The following is a 23,851-nucleotide window of genomic DNA, read 5'->3' on the forward strand; positions in this document are numbered from 1 at the left end:
AACCCAAGACACCAGATCTGGAGAAACAAGTATGTATGTATCTTTAGTGCTTGCGCAAACATCCGCCTCCTGTCCTGGACTGACAGCAATTACATCAATTCCCCATAAACGTGCTGATCCAACGGCACTAGGCAGCCTAGGCGTGGAGGAGGGGTGCGTTCAAGAGGAGAGATGTTTTTATAAAACGCCAGTTGTTCTCTCAAACAAATCTAATTAGGCTGAAAATGACTTGAGCTCTGTGTGTGTGTGTGTGTGTGTGTGTGTGTGTGTGTGTGTGTGTGTGTGTGTGTGTGTGTGTTGTGGTGTGTAAAAATGCAGGGTGTGAATAGAAAACACAGCCGGGCTAAAATGATAAGTATTTTTAGATGACGGGATCACAGAGTCCACATTCTTCCACTGGTTTCAGCACAAACCTAGATCCTGTTGTCCCCCAATAGCAGGATACGGCACCAGTTTGATAAGCCATTTGTGAAGCCTTTTCACGCCATCTGCCTTTTGTTGTCCCTCTACGCTCGTCAGCTCGACAAACACGAAAGAAAAACACGAGGACTCAAACAAACTGAGCACATGAAACTGTTTACATATATATATATATATTCTGTCAGCATTAGCAAGAGCCATAATCTGAAGTTGTTTCCTAAACAGTGTTATTATTCTGTGATAACGATCTGTTCGTTCACACTTTAGGACACAGCCTCTCTTTGGAAAATGGAACACAGAGAGGGAGGGAGAGAGAGAGAGAGAGTCTCACTGTAGTACCAGTGAGCTCTGGTGCTGAGTACTACTGGACTGACTGGGAGAATCAGATGGGACTTCACTGGAGAGGACAGCTGTCAGTGCCAACAGTGCCACTCTCTCACACACACGCACACAGAGGCCAAAACTACTTAACAATGGCACCATTCACCAATTCAGCCTTGGGCTTTTGTCTGCTCTGCTGTTGAAAGGCTATAGCCTACCCTGGTTGCCAAAAGATGAAGACGCAAAAAACATTTCAATTAAATAAAAACTATTGCATAGAGAGACAAAAGTAGGCATGGTACTAAATAAACACATTCTTACAGTGAGTCCACCCATCAACGTGTCTAATCTGAAGGCTCTAAATATGAACAGGAAACAGTATACCATGCTCTCAGTGAGAGCTTGTTGCGTAATGTTAGAGATTATGGTGAGAGTGAGCGAGAGCGTGCGAGACAGAGCGACAGCGAGCATGAGAGAGAGAACGAGCGAGAGTGAGCAAGTGACCCCTCTGACCCAACAGCGGGAGAAAGTCAATACCAAACAATAGCAGAGTAGCCTATAAATGGAATCGAGCAAGCTCCAGCTCTGTCCTCGCCAATCTTATGGCTGAGACAGGGATTTGGGAATCCATATGAACCCAAAACAAAAATAGGGCCCATTTCACCGACATACATGGTGGGCTTAGGGAAGGGCCTGCTAGCGGAACATGATGTGAGCAGGATCAGCTGGCTTGCATAAAACAGTGATAAGGCAGTAGTTAGAATGACACTGTCATCATGGATCGTGGCGATTAACTGGAGACAAGGGCATCAAGGACTGGAACTAGCCTATTTAGCTAATGATACACAAATTAGTTTTTTTCCTGACCAAATGACCTGATCAAGAAAAAAAAAAACTCTGGGTTTGACGTAGCCCATAGGCCTTTGAAAAGATGGCGATGAAGAACATGGCTGACGTTTTACATTCTCCCAAGCAATTGTGCAATCTTCTTTCTTTTTTTTTTTTGCATAACTTATTTTGTAACTTATTGTGTACATAATGTTGCTTCTACGGTTTCTTATGACCGAAAAAATAATTGCTTTCAGAAAAGCAATTACTCACCGCGGACTGGAAGAAACTTTTTCCTTTAACAAGTCCGACGAGAAGGATATTCTGCTTTCACTGGAACAGGCCCAGATCCACGCCTTTTGCGTGAGGAAAAGACGCCGGAAAAGGGTACGCAGATCGGGGATCTTTCTGAGAATCCGTAGGCGAGCGAGTAAACTCCTAATTAGAGATCGGACGATTAATTAGGGCCGATTTCATGTTTTCATAACAATCGGTAATTATGGCCGATTATATTGCACTCCACGAGGAGACTGCGTGGCAGGTTGACCACCTGTTACCCGAGTGCAGCAAGGAGCCAAGGTAAGTTCCTAGCTAGCATTAAACTTATCTTATAAAAAAAACAATTCATCTTAACATAATCACTAGTTCACTACACATGGTTGATGACATTACTAGTTTAACTAGCTTGTTCTGCAGTGCAAACAATCAATGCGGTGCCTGTTAACTTCTTGGTGACTGGGGGGCAGTATTGAGTAGCTTGGATGAATAAGGTGCCCAGAGTAAACTGCCTACTACTCAGCCATAAAAGCTAGAAAATGCATACAATAATTTGTACATTTGGATAGAAAACACTCTGAAGTTTCTAAAACTGTTTGAATGATGGCTGAGTATAACAGAACTCATATGGCAGGCGAAAACCTGAGAAAGATTTCCCACATCCTGGTTGGATTTGAGGTTTGTAAAGATACAGTGGGATATTGGTCATGTTGCACTTCCTAAGGTTTCCACTAGATGTCAATAGTCTTTAGAACCTTGTTTGAAGCTTCTACTGTGGAGTGGGGCCAAATGAGAGGGGATTGAGCCAGGTGTCTGACAGGATTGCCATGAGCTCATGACGCGCGGTCATGTGAAAGTTAGCTTGCGTTCCATTGCTTTTCTACAGACAAAGGAATTATCCGGGTTAGAACATTGAAGATTTATGTTAAAACATCCTAAATATTGATTCTATACTTCATTTGACATGTTCCTACGACCTGTAATATAACTTTTTGGACTTTTCATCCAACCTTTCGGCTGGACTTGCACACGCGTTTGGATGTTTACCAAACGCCCTAACAAAAGGAGCTATTTGGACATAAATTATGAACTTTATCGAACAAATCAAACATTGAGTGCATTCTGATGAAGATCATCAAAGGTAAGTGAATATTTACAATGTTATTTCTGACTTCTGTTGACTGCACAATATGGGGGATATCTTTTTGGCTTGTTTGGTCTCAGCACCGTACTCAGATTATTGCATGGTTTGCTTTTTCCAAATTTTGGGGGGGAAATTTGACACAGCGGTTGCATTAAGGAGAAGTTTACCTAAAGTTCCATGTGTAATAGCTGTTTCTTTTATCAATGTTTATTATGAGTATTTATTATAAATTAATGTTATGAATGTTTATTATAAATTGATGTGGCTCTCTGCAAAATCACTGCATGTTTTGGAACTACTGAACATAACACGCCAGTGTAAAATGTGATTTTGGGATATAAATATGCACTTTATTGAACAAAACATACATGTATTATGTAACATGAAGTCCTATGAATGTCATCTGATGATCATCAAAAGGTTAGTGATTCATTTGATCTATATTTCTGCTTTTTGGGACTCCTCTCTTTGGCTGGGAAAATGGCTGTGTTTTTCTGTGACTTGGTGGTGACCTAATGTAGTGGAGCGGGTCGAGAGTTTCAAGTTCCTTGGTGTCCAATGAACAATGAACAATCATGGTCCAAACATACCAAGACAGTCGTGAAGAGGGCACGACAAAACCTTTCCCCCCTCAGGAGACTGAAAAGATTTGTCATTACCCCCCAGATGGCTGAGTAGTAGGCAGTTTACAAAAGGTTCTACAGCTGCACCATTTGAGAGCATCCTGACCGGTTGCATCACCGCCTGGTATGGCAACTGTTCAGCATCTGACAATAAGGCGCTACAGCGGGTAGTGCGAAAGGCCCAGTGTATCACTGGGGCCAAGCTTCCTGCAATCCAGGACCCACAGTTGAAGTCGGAAGTTTACATAAACAAGTTTTAAATGACTCCAACCTCAGTGTTTCAACCACTCCACAAATGTCTTGTTAACAAACTATAGTTTTGGAAAGTCGGTTAGGACATCTACTTCGTGCATGACAAGTCATTTTTCCAACAATTGTTTAGACAGATTATTTCACTGTATCAGAATTCCAGTGGGTCAGAAGTTTACATACACTAAGTTGATATCAATAGTTTGGAAAATTCCTGAAAATAATGTCATGGCTTTAGAAGCTTCTGTTAGGCTAATTGATATCATTTGAGTCAATTGGAGGTGTATCTGTGATTGTATTTCAATGCCTGCCTTCAAACTCATTGCCTCTTTGCTTGACATCATAGGAAAATCAAAAGAAATCAGCAAAGACCTCAGAAAAAAAATCATAGACCTCCACAAGTCTGGTTCATCCTTGGGAGCAATTTCCAAAAATCGGCAAAACCTGAAAGGCCGCTCAGCAAGGAAGAAGCCACTGCTCCAAAACCACCATAAAAAAGCCAGACTGCAGTGTGCAACTGCACATGGGGACAAAGATGGTACTTTTAGGAGAAATGTCCTCTGGTCTGATGAACCAAAAATACAACTGTTTGGCCATAATGGCCATCGTTATGTTCGGAGGAAAGAGGAAGAGGCTTGCAAGCTGAAGAATACCATCCCAACCATGAAGCACGCGGGTGGCAGCATCGTGTTGTGGGGGTGCTTTGCTGCAGGTCACAAAATAGATGACTTCATGAGAAAGGAAAATTATGTGGATATATTGAAGCAACATCTCAAGACATCAGTCAGGAAGTTGAAGCTTGGTCACAAATGGGTCTTCCAAATGGACAATGACGCCAAGCATACTTCCAACGTTGTGGCAAAATGGCTTAAGGACAACAAAGTCAAGGTATTGGAGTGGCCATTACAAAGCCCTGACCTCAATCCTATAGAACATTTGTGGGCAGAACTGAAAAAGTGTGTGGGAGCAAGGAGGCCTACAAACCTGACGACTCAGTTACACCGCCCTGTCAGGAGGAATGGGCCAAAATTCACCCAACTTATTGCGGGAAGCTTCCGGAAGGCTACACAAAACATTTGACCCAAGTTAAACAATTTAAAAGCAATGCTACCAAATACTAATTGAGTGTATGTAAACTTCTGACCCACTGGGAATATGATGAAAGAAATAAAAGCTGAAATAAATCACTAGTATTATTCTGACATTTCACATTCTTAAAATAAAGTTGTGATCCTAACTGACCTAAGACAGGGGATTTTTACAAGGATTAAATGTCAGGAATTGTGAAAAACCGAGTTTACATGTATTTGGCTAAGGTGTACGTAAACTTCCGACTTCAACTGTATATAATAGGCGGTGTCAGAGGAAAGCCCATGTAATTGTCAGAGACTCCAGTCACCCAAGTCATAGACGGTTTCCTCTGCTACCGCACGGCTAGCATTACCGGAGCGCCAAGTCTAGCACCAAAAGGCTCCTCAACAGCTTCTACTCCAAAGCCATTAGACTGCTGAACAATTCATAAAAATCGCCAACGGACAATTTACATTGAACCCCCCCTCTTGTACACTGCTGCTACTCGCTGTTTGTTTGTTACCTATGCAGTCACTTCAACCCCACCTACATGTACAGATTACCTCAACTAGCCTGTATCCCTGCACATTGACTCGGTAGCGGTGCCCCCTGTATATAGCCTTGTAATAGTTAGTCTTATTGTGTTACTTGTAATTATTACTTTTTATCTTAGCCAACTTCGTAAATATTTTCATCTTGAACTGCACTGTTGGTTAAGGGCTTGTAAGTAAGCATTTCACGGTAAAGTCTACACTTGTTGTATTCGGCGCATGTGGCAAATAACGTTTGTTTTGATGGTCCTGCTCAGATAAGACGAGACGTAGGCTAAACAAGAACCCTTTTTCTTTTGGTTAGGTCCAGGTTAAAGTCAGTGAAATAAGAAAACCAAAGAAAATTTACAATGACAAATGGTTTGATGAAGAATGCAAAAACCTAAAAAAGAAATTGAGAAACCTGTCCAACCAAAAACAAAGACCCAGAAAACCTAAGCCTATGAATGACTAAAACAATACAGAAATAGACTACGGAAAAAGAAGGAACAGCACGTCGGAAATGAGCTCAATGTAATTGAAAAATCCATAGAAAACACTAAACAAAGAGTTATCTATCCAAAACACAGATGCATGGGTAAACTACTTCTCCAATCTTTTTGGCCCTATAACAAAGAACAAAAACATATACATGATCAAATACAAATCTTAGAATCAAGAATCTATTAAAAGACAACGAGAACCCACTGGATTCTCCAATTGAATGAACTACAAGACAAAATACAAACCCTCCAACCCAAAAAGGCCTGTGGTGTTGATGGTATCCTCAATGAAATTATTAAATAGAGACAACAAATTCCAATTGGCTATACTTAAACTCTAACATCATCCTTAGCTCTGGCATCTTCCCCAATATTTGGAACAAAGGACTGATCACCCAAATCCACAAAAGGAAGTAAATTTGACCCCAATAACTACCGCGGGATATGAGTCACCAGCAACCTTGGAAAATCCTCTGCCTTATAATTAACAGCAGACTCGTACATTTCCTCAGTGAAAACAAATGTCAAATTGGCTTTTTACCAAATTACCGTATTACAGACCACATATTCACCCTGCACCCCCTAATTGACAAACAAACCAAAACAAAGGCAGTCTTCACGCTTTGGTGATTTAAAAAAAAGCCTTCGACTGAATTTGGCATGAGGGTCTGCTATACAAATTGATGGAAAGTTGTGTTGGGGAAAAAACATACGACATTATAAAATCCACAAACAACAAGTTAAAATTGGCAAAAACTTTTCTTTCCACAGGGCCATGGGGTGAGACAGGGATGCAGCTTAAGCACCACCCTCTTCAACACACACACACACACACAAACAAATTGGCGAGGGCACTAGAACAGTCTGCAGCACCTGGCCTCACCCTACTAGAATCTGAAGTCAGATGTCTACTGTTTACGGACGATTTGGTGCTACAGAGAGATGAACCTGCAGAAGAGTCCCCTAAGCAAGCTGGTAGTGGGGCTCTGTTCACAAACACAAACAGACCCCACAGAGCCCCAGGACAGCAACACAATTAGACCCAAACAAATCATGAGAAAAAATATATATAAATCTTTCCACTGTGTCAAAAAATTAACAAAAAAACAGTGCAAACTCAAATGCTATTTGGCCCTAAACAGAGAGTACACAGTGGCATAATACCTGACCACTGTGACTGACCCAAACTTAAGGAAAGCTTTGACTCATAGCCTTGCTAGGCAGACCTGGCTCTCCAGAGAAGACAGGCCATGTACACACTGCCCACAAAATGAGGTGGAAACTGAGCTGCACTCCCTAACCTCCTGCCAAATGTTTGACCAGAGAGACACATATTTCCCTCAGATTACACAGACCCACAAAGAACTCAAAAACAAACCCAATTTTTATAAACTCCCATATCTACCCCAATACCCCAGTGTGTCATCACAGCAGCAAGATGTGACCTGTTGCCACAAGAAAGGGGCATCATTGTAAAAAAAAACATATACCCATATTTGTTTATTTATTTTCATTTTTGCACTTTAAATAATTGCACATCCTTACAACACATATATGTATCATTGTATACAACACATATATCATTGTATATAGACAATTACATTTGAAATGTCTTTATTCTTTTGGAACTTCTGTGAGTGTAATGTTTACTGTACATTTGTATTGTTTATTTCACTTTTTATTTTTTTCACCTTTATTTAACAAGTTCTCATTTACAACTGCGACCTGGACAAGATAAATCAAAGCAGTGCGACAAAAACAACAAAGAGTTACACATGGGATAAACGTACAGTCAATTATACAATAAACATCTATACAGTGTGTGCAAATGTAGTAAGATTGGGGAGGTAAGGCAATAAATAGGCCATAGAGGCGAAATAATTACAATTTAGCATTAACACTGGAGTGATAGATGTGCAAGTAGAGATACTGGGGTGCAAAAGAGCAAGAGGGTAAGTAATAATATGGGGAGGAGGTAGTTTGGTGTGCTATTTACAGATTGGCTGTGTACAGGTACTGGAGGAATTTTGTAAATTACATCGAAGTCAAGGATCGGTAGGATAGTCAGTTTTACAAGGCTATGTTTGGCAGCATGACTGAAGGAGGCTTTGTTGCAAAATAGGAAGCCGATTCTAGACCTCATTTTGGATTGGAGATGCTTAATGTGAGTCTGGAAGGAGAGTTTACAGTCTAACCAGACACCTAGGTATTTGTAGTTGTCCACATATTCTAAGTCAGAGCCTTCCAGAGTAGTGATGCTAGTCGGGCAGCAATCGGTTGAAGAGCATGTATTTAGTTTTACTTGAATTTTAGAGCAGTTGGAGACCACTGAAGGAGTATTGTATGGCATTGAAGCACGTTTGGAGGTTGGTTATCAGTGTCAAAAGAAGGGCCAGATGTATACAGAATGATGTCGTCTGCGTAGAGGTGGATCAGAGAATCACCAGCAGCAAGAGCGACATCATTGACATATACAGAGAAGAGTTGGCCCGAGAATTTAATTATGATCTACTTCACTTGCTTTGACAATGTTAACATATGTTTCCCATGCAAATAAAGCCTCTAAATTGAAATAAAGTGTTTCAGAATAGAATAGATATAGGCCTAGTCATTGAGAACTGAATAAGCCCTTAGCTGCCGTAATGACACGGTTGTTACTAGGGATGCACGATATCAGTGAACATATCGGAATCGGATGATATTAGCTAAAAATGCCAACATCGGCCTGATATCTAGTTTAACGCCGATGTACAAAACCGGTCAAAGCTGACGTGCATACCTATATAACGTAGGTACATTACATAATGGCTCCACGTAAAATGTTGCACTACACGTGTTGCACGTGTAAGAAACAGCATTCCTAACCTAACCCACAATGTCTGCTGTAAGGGTCAAGCAGTCAACAAGTCCAGCATTCGTTTCAAAGAGTAAGAACATTTCAGAGACAACTCAAAGGCAAAATCCATTAACGCCAAGATATTGGAATTCATGGCCCTTGACAATCAACCGTTTTCTGTCGTGGGTAATGTTGGCTTTCGCCGACTGGTCGAGCACCGGTACACACTACCAAGTAGAGGTCGACCGATTATGATTTTTCAACGCCGATACCGATTATTGGAGGACCAAAAAAGCCGATACCGATTAATCGGACAATTTACATTTTTATTTGTAATAATGACAATTACAACAATACTGAATGAACACTTATTTTAACTTAATATAATCAATTTAGCCTCAAATAAATAATTAAACATGTTCAATTTGGTTTAAATAATGCAAAAACAAAAGTGTTGGAGAAGAAAGTAAAGGTGCAATATGTGCCATGTAAGAAAGCTAACATTTAAGTTCCTTGCTCAGAACATGAGAACATATGAAAGCTGGTGGTTCCTTTTAACACGAGTCTTCAATATTCCCAGGTAAGAAGTCTTAGGTTGTAGTTATTATAGGAATTATAGGACTATTTCCCTCTATACCATTTGTATTTCATTAACCTGTGACTATTGGATGTTCTTATAGGCACTTTAGTATTGCCAGTGTAACATTATAGCTTCCGTCCCTCTCCTCGCTCCTCCCTTGGCTCGAACCAGGAACACAACGACAACAGCCACCCTCGAAGCAGCGTTACCCATGCAGAGCAAGGGAAACAACCACTCCAAGGCTCAGAGCGAGTGACGTTTGAAACGCTATTAGCGCGCGCTAACTAGCTAGCCATTTCACTTCGGTTACACCAGCCTCATCTCGGGAGTGCTTGACGCACAATGCTTGATGCACAACATAAACAGCGCAATGCTTGACGCACAACGAAGAGCTGCTGGCAAAACGCAAAGAAAGTGCTGTTTGAATGAATGTTTACGCGCCTGCTTCTGCCTACCTACCACCGCTCAGTTAGATACTTAGATGCTTGTATACTCAGTCAGATTATATGCACCGCAGGACACGCTAGATAATATCTAGGAATATCAACCATGTGTAGTTAACTAGTGATTATGATTGATTGTTTTTATAAAGATAAGTTTAATGCTAGCTAGCAACTTACCTTGGCTTACTGCATTCGCGAAAAAGGCAGTCTCCTTGTGGAGTGCAATGAGAGAGAGGCAGGTCGGTACAGCGTTGGACTAGTTAACTGTAAGGTTGCAAGATTGTATCCCCCGAGCTGACAAGGTGAAAATCTGTCGTTCTGCCACTGAACGAGGCAGTTAACCCACCGTTCCTAGGCCGTTATTGAAAATAAGAATGTGTTCTTAACTGACTTGCCTAGTTAAATAAAGATGAAAGAAAAAGGTGTAAAAAAATATTTAAAAAATAAAATACAAAAATCGGCCAAATCGCTGCCCAAAAATACAGATTTCCGATTGTTATGAAAACTTGAAATCGGCCCTAATTAATCGGCCATTCCGATTAATTGGTCGACCTCTACTACCAAGTGCGCTATTTTTCCGATGTTGCCCTACCGGGAGTTACACAGTAGATGAGTCACTGCTATTAGCTCCACAACTGACATTTGGACCAGCGATATCAGCCCCATGAGCATGCAGAGTCTGACAGCACAGTGGGTTGTTGAAGATTTCGTACTGAGAAGTCGTATTGCACGCTCATGAACGTGCTGGTTGTCATACTGCTGCTGCCATTGCAATGGCATTTGAGAACATGAACACACTACCTAGCTCCATTCAAACAGCTGACTGGAGAAATAAGCTCATCAACTGTGCCTGCAGCAGGCGTGATGCATTTAAACGCCTGCTCAACAAAACTGCCGAAAAGGTTGTGAACAAGCGATTCGGGGGCATTCTCGCTGAGCCTTTTACTGTGTCGCCACCATGCTCGATGCTATCTACAAGGGCCGCTACTTCGATGCAGACAAGAAACAGGATTTACGTGAAATGTTACATACACAGCTAGACAAGATGGAAACGGACACAGTGACAGTGCGTATCGAGGAAGACAGGCCACCCACAACGAGCTGAAACGTCACTGCTTGACATGTATGATGAAATCCTGGTTGAGAATGAAACGACTGAACAAATGAATGAAACAGCACAACAACTAAGTGAAAGAAATAGGTTTTGATTATGTTTTACTGGTAATGGGGACATACGTAAATGGCAACAAAATAACTTTTTGGTTAGTGTGGTGTGTATGTGCGTGTGGAACCTTTATTTAACCAGGCAAGCCAGTTTAAGATCAAATTCTTATTTACAATGACGGCCTACCCCGGCCAACGCTGGGCCAATTGTGCTCCGCCCTATGGGACTCCCAATTACGTCCGGATATGATGCAGCCTGGATTCGAACCAGGGACTGTAGTGACGCTTCTTGCACTGAGATGCAGTGCCTTAGACAGCTGCGTCCATTTCACATCGGTTACACCAGCCTAATCTCAGGAGTTGATAGGCTTGAAGTCATAAACAGTGCAATGCTTGAAGCATTGAGAAGAGCTGCTGGCAAAACGCACGAAAGTGCTGTTTGAATGAATGCTTACGAGCCTGCTGGTGCCTACCATCACTCAGTCACACTGCTCTATCAACTCATAAACTTAATTATAACATAACACACAGAAATACGAGCCTTAAGTCCCCCTTTGCCAGGAAAAAGCATCATGGTTAATGCACAGCAGCATATTATTTTTTTAAAGACCCCAAAATCCAATTTCCAAGATACAATTAAAGCTAATGTTTAGGAATCCTGAAAATAAAACTGGATGTCTTATGCTTAACTGAGACATTATCCTAGCCTTGTCAGAATTGTTTCCAAAATGCTTGTTTGGGACCCATTGATGGGTAGTGGCTGATTCCTTTTGGGTTGCCACTTGAGGCTGGGTGCTGGCTAGAATTGTTCTAGCCTACGTGTGGCCGACTTCACGAGAAAGCGAGCAGGAGCAAGCTCCAAAGGCTTCAGAAGGGTCACAGTAAAACAGGTTCAATGACCACTCAAGTGATTGTAGAAACTGAATATGGATTGTTCAAATGTAGCCTCGACAGCCCATTAAAAGGCGGCGAACACTGATCACTTCAAATCATTGAGACCTCAGGTCATGCCTAGTAGATATCTTGCCTTCTCTGAACCTCACCCTCCTCAGCAGAAAATCAAAAGAATGATCGACCGCCATTTCCTCAGACAATTAACAGCATCTGTGTAGAGTTACTCTTCACTGAAATTACACAGAGGACAAATCTGCTGCCACTCTTGCCTGCACACCCAGGCTCAGTTCTGAGTAGTTAATGCAAGCACAAGGGAAACCAAGGCTATCTATATCAGTGTCTTGTGTGAAAGTTGAACCAGCTGTTCTGAGCAGCATCAGTATGACGTTAATTGCATTTTTAACTAATCCTTTGAAGAATGCATTTGTATTCTGGAATTCCTGTGGCTTGCTTAAAATAGAGCATTACTTGATACCCGATAGCAATCACTTTAATACGAAGTGACATTGTGGGCACATGCCTCTGACGTCAGGCCACAAAATACAGACTGTACAAAACAGTTGCTACTCGGAGGGAATGGGGCCGGGGACCAGTGAAGAGCTCGGGGGGGAAAAAAAAGAGAACGGACGTGGAAATCACCTTTTCACATCTGTCAAACCTCTTGACGTTTCACAGCAATACTTTTTCCATGGCAAAAATGAAAACACAAAGCAGACCAAACTCTTTGGTTCTTTAAAAACCTGGTGTAAAATAGTGTGCTATAGCTTGGAAAATAAATAAATGTGACTCAATGACAACATAATGTGTGTTTCCAACATTAGGGCTGTTTTCCGAAAGAAGTTCATCCGCTTCGTGTTTTGTTTCCTTGCCACAATACTAATGAGTATTGCGATATTGGTATCATCCGAGCCATAGCAGACACAGAGAGGGAGAGCCTATGACAAGCAATTCATTACCAACAGATGTCTCCCTTGAGAAAAGACCATTATCTGACTGAAATCCACAGATAGGGAGTTGGAATGGTTCTGTTGCGTTTCTCTAATTTCTGCTAATCACTGTTGTGGCTAGAGACTAGGCCATTTAAACTGTCCCTTGTTGAATACTAAGAAAATATTGGTTTTGCTTTGACTGCACCCACTCTTTAGCTTTGAGAACCATGCCATGCTTGTGATTATCTGAATGAACGAGACATACAGACTTGTGCATTTGTTTTTGAGTCACTGTCCAGACTAGAGGTCGACCGATTATGATTTTGCAACGCCGACACCGATTATTGAAGGACCAAAAAAGCCGATACCGATTAAAAATCGGTCAATTTTTTTTGCTGTATTTGTAATAAATGACAATTACAACAATACTGAATGAAAACTTATTTTAACTTAATATAATACATCAATAAAATCAATTTCGCCTCAAGAAAATAATGAAACATGTTCAATTTGGTTTAAATAATGCAAAAACAAAGTGTTGGAGCAGAAAGTAAAAGTGCAATATGTGCCATGTAAGAAAGCTAACATTTAAGTTCCTTGCTCAGACCATGAGAACATATGAAAGCTGGTGGTTCCTTTTAACATGAGTCTTAGTTATTATAGAAATTATGGGACTATTTCTCTCTATACGATGTGTATTTCATATACCTTTGACTATTGAATGTTCTTATAGGCACCATAGTATTGCCAGTGTAACAGTATAGCTTCCATCCCTCTCCTCGCCGCTACCTGGGCTCGAACCAGGAACACATCGACAACAGCCACCCTCGAACCAGCGTTACCCATGCAGGGAAAGGGGAACAACTACTCCAAGTCTCAGAGCGAGTGACGTTTGAAACGCTATTAGCGCGCACCCCGCTAGCCTAATCTCGGGACTTGATAGGCTTGAAGTCATAAACAGTCATAAACAGCTTGAAGCATTGCGAAGAGCTGCTGGCAAAACGCACGAAAGTGCTGTTTGAATGAATGCTTACGAGCCTGCTGGTGCCTACCATCGCTCAGTCAGACTGCTCTATCAAATCATAGACTTAATTATACCATAACACACAGAAATACGAGCCGTAGGTCATTAATAAGGCCGAATCCGGAAACTATCATTTCGAAATCAAAACGTTTATTCTTTCAGTGAAATACGGAACCGTTCCTTATTTTATCTAACGGATGGCATCCCTAAGTCTAAATATTGCTGTTACATTGCACAACCTTCAATGTTATGTCATAATTACGTAACATTCTGACAAATTAGTTCACAATGAGCCAGGCGGCCCAAACTGTTGCATATACCCTGACTCTGCGTGCAATGAACGCAAGAGAAGTGACAATTTCACCTGGTTAATAATGCCTGCTAACCTTTCTTTTAGCTAAATATGCAGGTTTAACAATATATACTTCTGTGTATTGAGTTTAAGAAAGGCATTGATGTTTATGGTTAGGTACACGTTGGAGCAACGACAGTCCTTTTTCGCGAATGCGCACCGCATCGATTATATGCAACGCAGGACACGCTAGATAAACTAGTAATATCATCAACCATGTGTAGTTATAACTAGTGATTATAATCGATTGATTGTTTTTTATAAGATACGTTTAATGCTAGCTAGCAACTTACCTTGGCTTCTTACTGCATTCACGTAATAGGCAAGCTAAATTATTATTTATTTTTTATTTTTTTAAATACAAAATCGGCAAATTCGGCATCCAAAAATACCGATTTCCCATTGTTATGAAAACTTGAAATCTGCCCTAATTAATCAGCCATTCCGATTAATCGGTCGACCACTAGTCCAGACCCCAAGAAAGGATTTGGGACTGCTCCACAATCCATCATGGAATGTGGGACTTTGCTGATAGGATAGCTCTTAGTATCATAAAACAGACAAACTAACTAGGTCTAACACTTTTTAAAACAGCAAACTGGGATTACAAACACAACAAAGCGGCCACCCTGCCACTTGTTTTGGTAAACAGCTGAAGGATGGGGCTTGAGAAATGTAACCGCAGTTTAGCTATGGATGCAAGAACTAACTATTAATGAGTATGTTTCCATGCACAGTAATAATTCGATATTAAAACTGATTATGGCAGTTGGCAAACTATAGACTATTGCATAAACACCTTACACTGCTCATCTTAAATCGATGTAAGGTCAAAATCTAAATAAACACACGCAGATTAAAAGACCTGGTTCTGCATAATCTTTAGAAATATTAGGACCCGACATCGGCGTAACAGCTGTGTATTTGATCAGCGCATGTGCTAGCACCAGCCGAGCGAGCCGCTCTCTTTAGTGTGAGTGAAGTGAGTTCGGAACAATGTATGCGTCTAGAAGTACTTCACACACACATTTTACGTCTGAACTCAGAATCAAATATGCTTCAGAAAAATAACATGGCCGCTGTGGTAGAACAGTCATTTTGATTGGCAATTTTTTGCATTTATCAGAGTGTCAACAGGTAGCCTGATTTCAGATGTGTCCATGTTAACAGGATTATTAGGGAAATCGTTCTTGCAAAGCACGTAAACATTTTAATCAAACTATTCTACTAAATCTGACTATCTACAATAAATTGCATTGTTGTGTGCATGTAACCATACTCTCAAACCCTGTACCTGGAGAGCTAACCTCTGATTTGCAATCCAACCCCAGTTGTAACTAACCTGATTCAACCAGCTAATTATTTGAGTCGGGTGCGCTAGATTACGGTTGGAGGGAAAGCCTACAGGACGGTAGCTCTCCAGGAACAGAGTTGGAGAGCCATGGTCTATGATATGAAAATGGTTGGCTAGTTTTAAATATTTAGAAACTACAGTGTTAGTTTAGTGTTAGATTGGTGTCACACTTTTGTCCCAGACCTAGCTAACACACCAGACTGGAAGGTTCTCTACAGCTCTGTTAGTGACCATCTGGTTCTTGGTCCCTGACCAAGGCCCTTCTCCCCAGACTACGCAGTTTGGCTGGGCGGCCAGCTCTAGGAAGAGTCTAGGTGGTTCCAAACTTCTTCCATTTAAGAATGATTGAGGCCACTGTGTTCTTGGGGACCTTCAAATGCTGCAGAATTTTTTAGTACCCTTCCCTAGATCTTTTCCTGCACAGAATCCGGTCTCTGATCTCTACAGACAATTCCTTCAACCTCGTGGCTTGGTTTTTGCTCTGACATGGACTGTCAGCTGTGGGACCTTATATAGACAGGTGTGTGCCTTTCCAAATCACATCCAATCAATTGAATTTACCACAGGTGGACTCCAATCAAGTTGCAGAAACATCTCAAGGACGATCAATGGAAACAGGATGCACCTGAGCTCAATTTCAAGTCTCATACATGTAGCAAAGGGGCTGAATACTTATGTAAATACTTGTTGTTTTTTAAATAGATTTGCAAAAATGTCTAAAAACCAAACCTGTTTTCACTTTGTCATTATGGGATAGTGTGTAGATTGCTGAGGAAATTGGCTATTGAATCCATTTTAGAATAAGGCTGTAACGTAACAAAATGTGGAAAGGGGGCACTGTAGACACACCCTATGTTTGAATTAAATAAACTATATGTAGGCCATTTATCTTGTCTGATGTTTTAAGCACTGCAATTAAAAATGAAGACACAAATTACTAGAGAGCCCGTAGAGATCAATATAGCCTCACCAGAAGAACAAAAACCTGTTCCCGACCCTCCTCCCGATGCTGCTGGCCTACCGTGATTATGCTGCTAAGCTCCTGAAGTTGCCTGTAATAGGCTGCACCAGCGGTCAGCAAACTTTTCCATTTGGAGTGTCAAGTTATCGTCCCATTTCTGCTGATCTGCGTGCCAGTTATGAATTTCAGATGCACCTTTTCCTGGAAGAGTTTCATTTATAATAAAGTCTTCATATCGCAAAATCAATGTTACATAGTTAATCAAAAATCTAAATGAAACTGATACTTTTTTATTTGTAACTTCGATTGCCAATATGTAAAAATAGCCTACTAAAAATATTGCAGCCCGCAGGTAGAAAATATCATGAAAAAAGTAAATATCCTATAAATCACATTGGCTATGCACGGTCTGTCTGCAACGAACATGAAACATTGTATCAACTATTAACTTGGTCTGGCCCAAAGCTCCTGCTAGCAAACTTGCAATATTGTATCAAATATTCTAGGCCCTCAGAGTTTCCAGTGCCAGTGAGCTCTGGACAGACAGACACAGCTGTAGGCTGTTTGCACAAGGGATAAGAAGTAATCAGGTAGGCCTATTTAATGACATTTTCACCAGATCAGAGCATGACATTTTTTTCCCCCTTTCATGCTGAGTGTTTATCAAAAAGGATTGAGCTGGAAAGATTTTTCAAAATGGGCTACGTTGAGTAGTTAATACAATGGATGTAAAATGGATGTTTACTTGATGCTTGAGGCAAATAAAAAATTACTTTGAGAAGCTACACAGTGATGGTGAGTTAAGGCAATCAGAAATAGTATCAGATCCTCAGATGGGCACATTTGTAGGCCTACATTTGCACACAGGCCAGGTAGTCTAGGCCTACTTCTATGCATAATCAGGTGCGTGTCCTTACTCAAGATTGACAGAAACGCTCCAAAAATATACATTTAAAAAAGACTCATAGCAAAAGGTCTCAATACTTATGTAAATAAGGTATCTGTTTTTTTTATTTTTTATAAATTTTCAAACATTTCTAAAAACCTGCTTTCGCTTTGTCGTTATGGGTTAGTGTGTAGATCGATGAGCATTTTTTAAAGCAATTTTAGAATAAGTCTGTAACAATGAGAAAAAGTGGAAAAAATAAGTCTGAATACTTTCCCGAATGCACTGTATATTGGCTACACCCATCCAATGATGTCAGATCAAAGATACATTTCTAGGGCCAGAGGTTAGGATGATGAATTGGGACTGAAATAAATGAGTCTAGTGAGCAGCAGCCTTACCTTTTTAGTGCTGACAGACCTCCGTAGAGCCCTCCCATTGGGTCCCACAATTCTGGCATTACCACTGCTCCCAGAGGGTAGTGTGTGTGTAGAGGGGGGGCTGGAAGGCGCACCGAGGGGTGCAGAAGACCTCTCCGTCAGACTTCTCTTGGACGCCACATTGTTGTTCTCATTGAAGGTCATTGACCTTTTGTCCTTAGTGTCCCCAAGCCCCAGATCAATGCTCTGTCCACTCTTGATCAGGCCGAGGTAGTCTTTGAGTATCGTCTGGGTCGTTGGCTCACTCAACCAGTTGAGGAAGAGCTCATCCACTTTCATTTTAAGCACCGGTTGCAGGACTTGTGGCGATGGCATGTTGTTAACCTCCATCTACTACTTTGACACCACAGCACCTGTCAATGGGGAAATCAAATAGAGAATATGGGCTGGGCAGCTACGTAGCTGGCTAGCTAGATCCCTTCAGATATACCAGTGGGCAGTTTTCATCACATTAGATACGTTTAGGAATGGGTGACCAGTAATAAACTGGTCCTGAACATCTCTAAAACTACAAGCATTGTATTTGGTACAAATCATTCTCTAAGCTCTAGAAATCAGCTGAATCTGGTAACGAATGGTGTTGGCTGTTGAACAAGTTAAGGAGACAATTACTTGGTGTTACCTTACATTGTAAACTGTCATGGTCAAAACATATAGAGTCAATGGTTGTAAAGATGGGGAGAGGTCTATCCATAATAAAAGAGATGCTCTGCTTTTTTGACACCATACTCCAAAAAGCAAGTCCTACAGGCTCTAGTTTTGTCTTATCTTTGATTATTGTCCAGCCATGTGTCCAAGTGCTACAAAGAAAGACCTAGTTAAGCTGAGGCTGGCCCAGGACAGAGCGGCACATCTTGCTCTTCATTGTAATCAGAGGGCTAATATTAATACTATGCATGTCAGTTACTCTTGACTAAGAGTTGAGGAGAGACTGACTGCATCACATCCTTTTATAAGAAACATGAATGTGTTAAATTCTAAATGGGTTGCATTGTCAACTTACACACACACTTACCCCACCAGACATGCCACAAGCCCCCCCCCCCCCCCCACAGTCCCCAAATTCAGAACAAATTCAAGAAAGTGTACAGTATTATATGAAGCCAGTATTGCATGGAACTCCCCCCCATCTCATATTGCTCAAATGAACAGCAGATCTGGTTTTAAAAAATGTATTAATAACTTTTGGGGGAAAAGTATATATTCTTTAAAAATGTAGTATTCCATCAGCAAAAGGACATGTTTGACTTTCAGAAAAGCATAGTGAGTAACAAAAGAATTTAGTCAACATTTTCACATGTTTAGTTGACCCCTTCTATCTCTACAAGTTACCACAAAAATATGCAATATGATGGTTTTATTGCAGATGGCGAGGCCAGTACAGGTGCATCAAAGATAGAAGCTTTTCAATCTCAAGGCCATCAGAATGTTAAATTCTGTTAAATAGCCATCACTAGCACATTATAGAGGCTGCTGACCTATATACATAGACTTGGAATCACTGGCCCCTTTAATAATGCAACACTAGTTACTTTAATAATGTTTACATATTTTGCATTACTCATCTCATATGTATATACTGTATTCTATACTATTCTACTGTATCTAAATCGATGCCGCTCTGACACTGCTAAGCCCAATATTTATATATTCTTAATTCCATTCCTTTAGATTTGTTTATTGTTGTGAAATTGTTAGATATTACTGTTAGATATTACTGCACTGTTAGAGCTAGAACCACAAGAATTTCGCTACAGCCGCAATAACATCTGCTAAACACGTGTATGTGACAAATAACATTTTATTTGTTACAGATTCTAGTTTTGGAAACAGAAAACTGAATGAGCTCAAATGATAAGAAAATGAGCAGAATGTTGGCCTAAAATCCATCTCCTCCCACTACCGGCCACAAGGCTTCCTCTCATCCCGAGTGGCGCAGCGTTCTAGTTCGAATCCAGGCTGCATCACCGTGATCGGGAGTCCCATAGGGCGGCGCACAATTGGCCCAGCGTCGCCCGGGTTTGGCCAGGATAGGCCGTCAATGTAAATAAGAATTTGATCTTTAACTGACTTGCCAGGTTAAATAAAGTTTAAATATATTTTTAAATTACCATATTTGATAGTTAGTGGAAACACCAACCGGATGCTTCACATTTATACATCCAATGAAACATTAGCTAATTTCTAGCAAATCTGTGGCAAAATGGTGCTTGAAGAGGGTTTTACCTTCTATATCAAACATATTTATAGAAAAATGCGCCTTATGGTGGAGACAAACAGACTAACATAATGAAACATAGAAAAATAGTTACAACCGAGTGTTTACATATTTATTTAGCTTTCCACTGCAGAACTATGTTGTGTGTAATTGCAGGCTATTCTTTAGATGCTGCAATAAGTCTCTTTTTTTCCCAACTTTATTTTAGGTGGTGTCGGAGCTCCAGTGCGCTCACAATAGTAGCGGCTTAAATCGTGGAGTTGTTTAAAATAGTCTATGGATACTAACGTTAATGAGCTAGCCCATTCATCCTCGACTTCGGCGATGTCATCTACAAAATTGCTTCCAACACTCTACTCAGCAAACTGGATGCAGTTTATCACAGTGCCATCCGTTTTGTCACTAAAGCACCTTATACCACCCACCACTGCGACTTGTACGCTCTAGTCGGCTGGCCCTCGCTACATATTCGTCGCCAGACCCACTGGCTCCAGGTCATCTACAAGTCCATGCTAGGTAAAGCTCCGCCTTATCTCAGTTCACTGGTCACGATGGCAACACCCATCCGTAGCACGCGCTCCAGCAGGTGTATCTCACTGATCATCCCTAAAGCCAACACCTCATTTGGCCGCCTTTCGTTCCAGTTCTCTGCTGCCTGTGACTGGAACGAATTGCAAAAATCGCTGAAGTTGGAGACTTTTATCTCCCTCACCAACTTCAAACATCTGCTATCTGAGCAGCTAACCGATCGCTGTAGCTGTACATAGTCTATCGGCAAATAGCCCACCCATTTTTACCTACCTCATCCCCATACTGTTTTTATTTATTTACAAGGGCTAAAATAGAACTCCTTTCTACTTCTGATGCAGATCGCACTGAAAGTCCTGCCTCTCCCATCTCCTCATTGGTTTATAGAGGCAGGTACCCACGTGCCATCTCCTCATTGGTTATACCCACGTGGGTGATTGAAAGAAGAACTGTTTTGCCGGTCGTTGTGGTAATACTATGAAAGTTGAGATGCCGATCACCATATAAGTTCAAAGATGAAAAAGCCTGGAAGGAGGAGAGATGACTAGAAACGATTCAGTTGGCCGTTTTGTGTGGATTAATTGTCGGAGTAGAGGACCTTGTGCATTTCAAGTAAAATAACTCAATGTTAATATCCCAGGACAAATTAATTAGCAACAACAAGCTAGCTAAATAGGACAAATTAGCTAGCAAGTGCAAGCTAACTAGCTAAATTGCCATACATGTTTAATCCTTTTCGACCTGTCCCCAAATTAATGTAATTAGTTCAGAGTTTGTTTTGATATTTTAACATGCGTGTCGTGATCGCGCTTGGTGTAGGGGGACCAAATACATTTATGCACAATAGCGCACGATGGCACACGCATGCAGCCGGTTTGGGTTCCGTGTTAGCGCCTTGACGATAGTATCTTCTGGCAAACGCATTAACGTTAGCCAGATGTTTCGTTAAAGCCCCGACGCTTGCACTAACATTAAGACGCATCGCTTGCAGTACGGTTTTGGAAACATAAGGAGTGTATCTATCATATCAGCAAGATTATTACTTTTAAGTTTAAATTACTACACACCTTTATATGGTTAGGGTTTCCACGCTGCATATTTCCATGTTACAGCACTTCTTTATGGAAAACAGACAGAAATCAGAATCGACTGCCTGTGCTAATTAGCCATCTGCGTCTCCGAACACCTGTGTGTAAACGGAAGACAGATGCCACAAAGATGTTGTCACTGAAAACTACTGTCGGCTGCAACTGTTAAAACAGGGTACAGCAGTGGAGGCTGCTGAGGGGAGGACAGCTCATAATAATGTCTGTAACAGAGTAAATGGAATCGAGTAAAACACATAAAAACATGAGTTTGACGTATTTAATACCATTACACCAATTTCGCTCCAGCCATTGCCACAAGCCGGTCCTCCCAAATGTAGGTGCCACCAACCTCCCGTGGTGTACAATAAGTACATTTTGCATTTGTACAATTATTTTAATGTGATTTGACAGTAGATTACATTATGTTTCTAGAACCGTATTGTAAATGAGAATTGATTCACATTTAGATTGAGTATTTAGCTGCCAGAGCCAATTTGCCTCTGAACAGAATATGTAGCTAAGATTCTTGGGTAACGTTAGGCTCCTTTAGTCCATTATTGGGCTAGTGCGGTAGCTAGAAAGTTAGCTTTCATCTCTCGTGTATCAGACAGAGAGCTACATTGGAAAGGAAAACCAAAAAGGTATCTAATGTTTGGAAACTGCAAGAAAGCAAGGTAATAAACGCCAGCCTTCAACAGTAGTAGTTAGATAAATTATCCAACGTTACCTTTTGCACGAACCCTGTCAAGATTAATGTTACTACGGTAACGTTAGCTAATTTGCTAACTACAACAACTAGCTATGTCTCGCAAATCATTATCACAGCAATTAGCTAATTTATCCAGCAGTTAAATAGCTAGACAGTTGCATCAGCCATTTCCTAATACTGAAAAGGAACATAAATAACAAGCTACTTAATCAACGTTAAAATTAAAACAAATAACGTTATAGCCACAGCAGCAGCTAACTGTTAGTTACTGCTTCTGTCGTGACACAAACTGCTACGCTAATTGGAGCAATGCAAGCAAAATACCACTAGCTACGATGAAGGCATTGAAAAGAAATGTATGTAGCGAGCTACCATATACAAGTAGATTCACATTTGAAAGATTACCTGTATGTTATTATAGTCAGGATACAAATTGTAAAGAAGCGTTCATTTCACCGGGGTTTACTTTGAATTCCAGATCTCGTTCCCTACCTAGGTAACCAGGAAGAGCAAACAACGCGGGAACTTTCTGACAACAAGAACGTGACTTAATTAACCCTATCAGTCCTGAGTCCCCATCAGAAGTCGGCTTTTCATTCATCTGACTTTCATTTATCTGTCCAGACCGTATATTTAGCCTCAAAATGAAGCGTTATACCATTTTATTTTCAGGACAACCAGGGGTACAAGTAGAACACAAAACAATTCATGAGTTTCCTAAGTGTTATTGACACATGTCCAGTGCTTTACTTGGACTGAAGTAGATTCAGGTGCTCATTTTGGATTTATATTTAGGTGCAGGAGCAAATGTAAATAAATAAAAGTAAGGTTGGCCACAGCAAAAACCTGATAAAGATACATTTATATGAATGCTCAGTGGGAAATTATTATCCAATTAGTCAGTGACAACTGTGTGGAGTTTGTGACAGAAGAACTCCGTACCTTCTGAACAAAACATGTTCAGTCCCTGAGTCTCAGCTTTTCATAGATAACTTTTAATAGTTTCTAACTCAAACCATTCGGACTCTAAATACATTTTTGTAAAAAGACCGGGCCCTTTTGGGATCTGCTCTTGTCTCACAAAATCCACTCTAGCTCAGTCCCCAGTTAATTAACAAATCAAATCAAGTTGTATTAGTCATATGCACCGAATACAACAGGTGTAGACCTTACAGTGAAATGCATACTTCCGAGCCCCTAACCAACAATGCAGTTAAAAAATATATGGATAAGAATAAGAAATAAAAGTAATTAATGAGCAGCAGTAAAAGTACTTAAAAAGCAGTTGTAAAATAGTGAGACTATATACAGGGGGATACCGGTACAGAGTCAATGTTTGGAGGCACTGGTTAGTTGAGGTAATATGTACATGTAGGTACAATTATTAAAGTGACAATACACAGATGATAACAACAGAGAGTATCAGCAGTATACAAGGGGGGGGGGCAATGCAAATAGTCTGGGTAGCAATTTGATTAGA

At 40.8% G+C, this 23,851-nt stretch overlaps 1 protein-coding gene across 4 annotated transcripts in view; it reads right to left on the bottom strand.

Annotated features, from left to right (window-relative positions):
- ppp2r3b (protein phosphatase 2, regulatory subunit B'', beta) overlaps positions 1 to 22,883 on the bottom strand; it is a 67,533-nt gene extending 44,650 nt beyond the window's left edge. For 2 of the 4 annotated variants that reach the window (XM_029659101.2, XM_029658967.2), the window contains exons 1-2: positions 22,777 to 22,882; positions 17,790 to 18,181 (exon numbers count right to left, since the gene is read on the bottom strand). In XM_029659101.2, coding sequence (XP_029514961.1) covers positions 17,790 to 18,158 — 369 coding nt within the window. In that variant the 5' untranslated portion in view covers positions 18,159 to 18,181; positions 22,777 to 22,882. Of the gene's footprint in view, positions 1 to 17,789; positions 18,182 to 21,641; positions 21,761 to 22,776 lie in introns of all 4 variants that reach the window. The other 2 variants (XM_029659037.2, XM_029659168.2) reach the window with 2 other exon arrangements.
- Positions 22,884 to 23,851: the final 968 nt, after the last annotated feature.

Source organism: Oncorhynchus nerka, linkage group LG1 (genome assembly GCF_034236695.1).
Source record: "Oncorhynchus nerka isolate Pitt River linkage group LG1, Oner_Uvic_2.0, whole genome shotgun sequence".
Classification (NCBI taxonomy): domain Eukaryota; kingdom Metazoa; phylum Chordata; class Actinopteri; order Salmoniformes; family Salmonidae; genus Oncorhynchus; species Oncorhynchus nerka.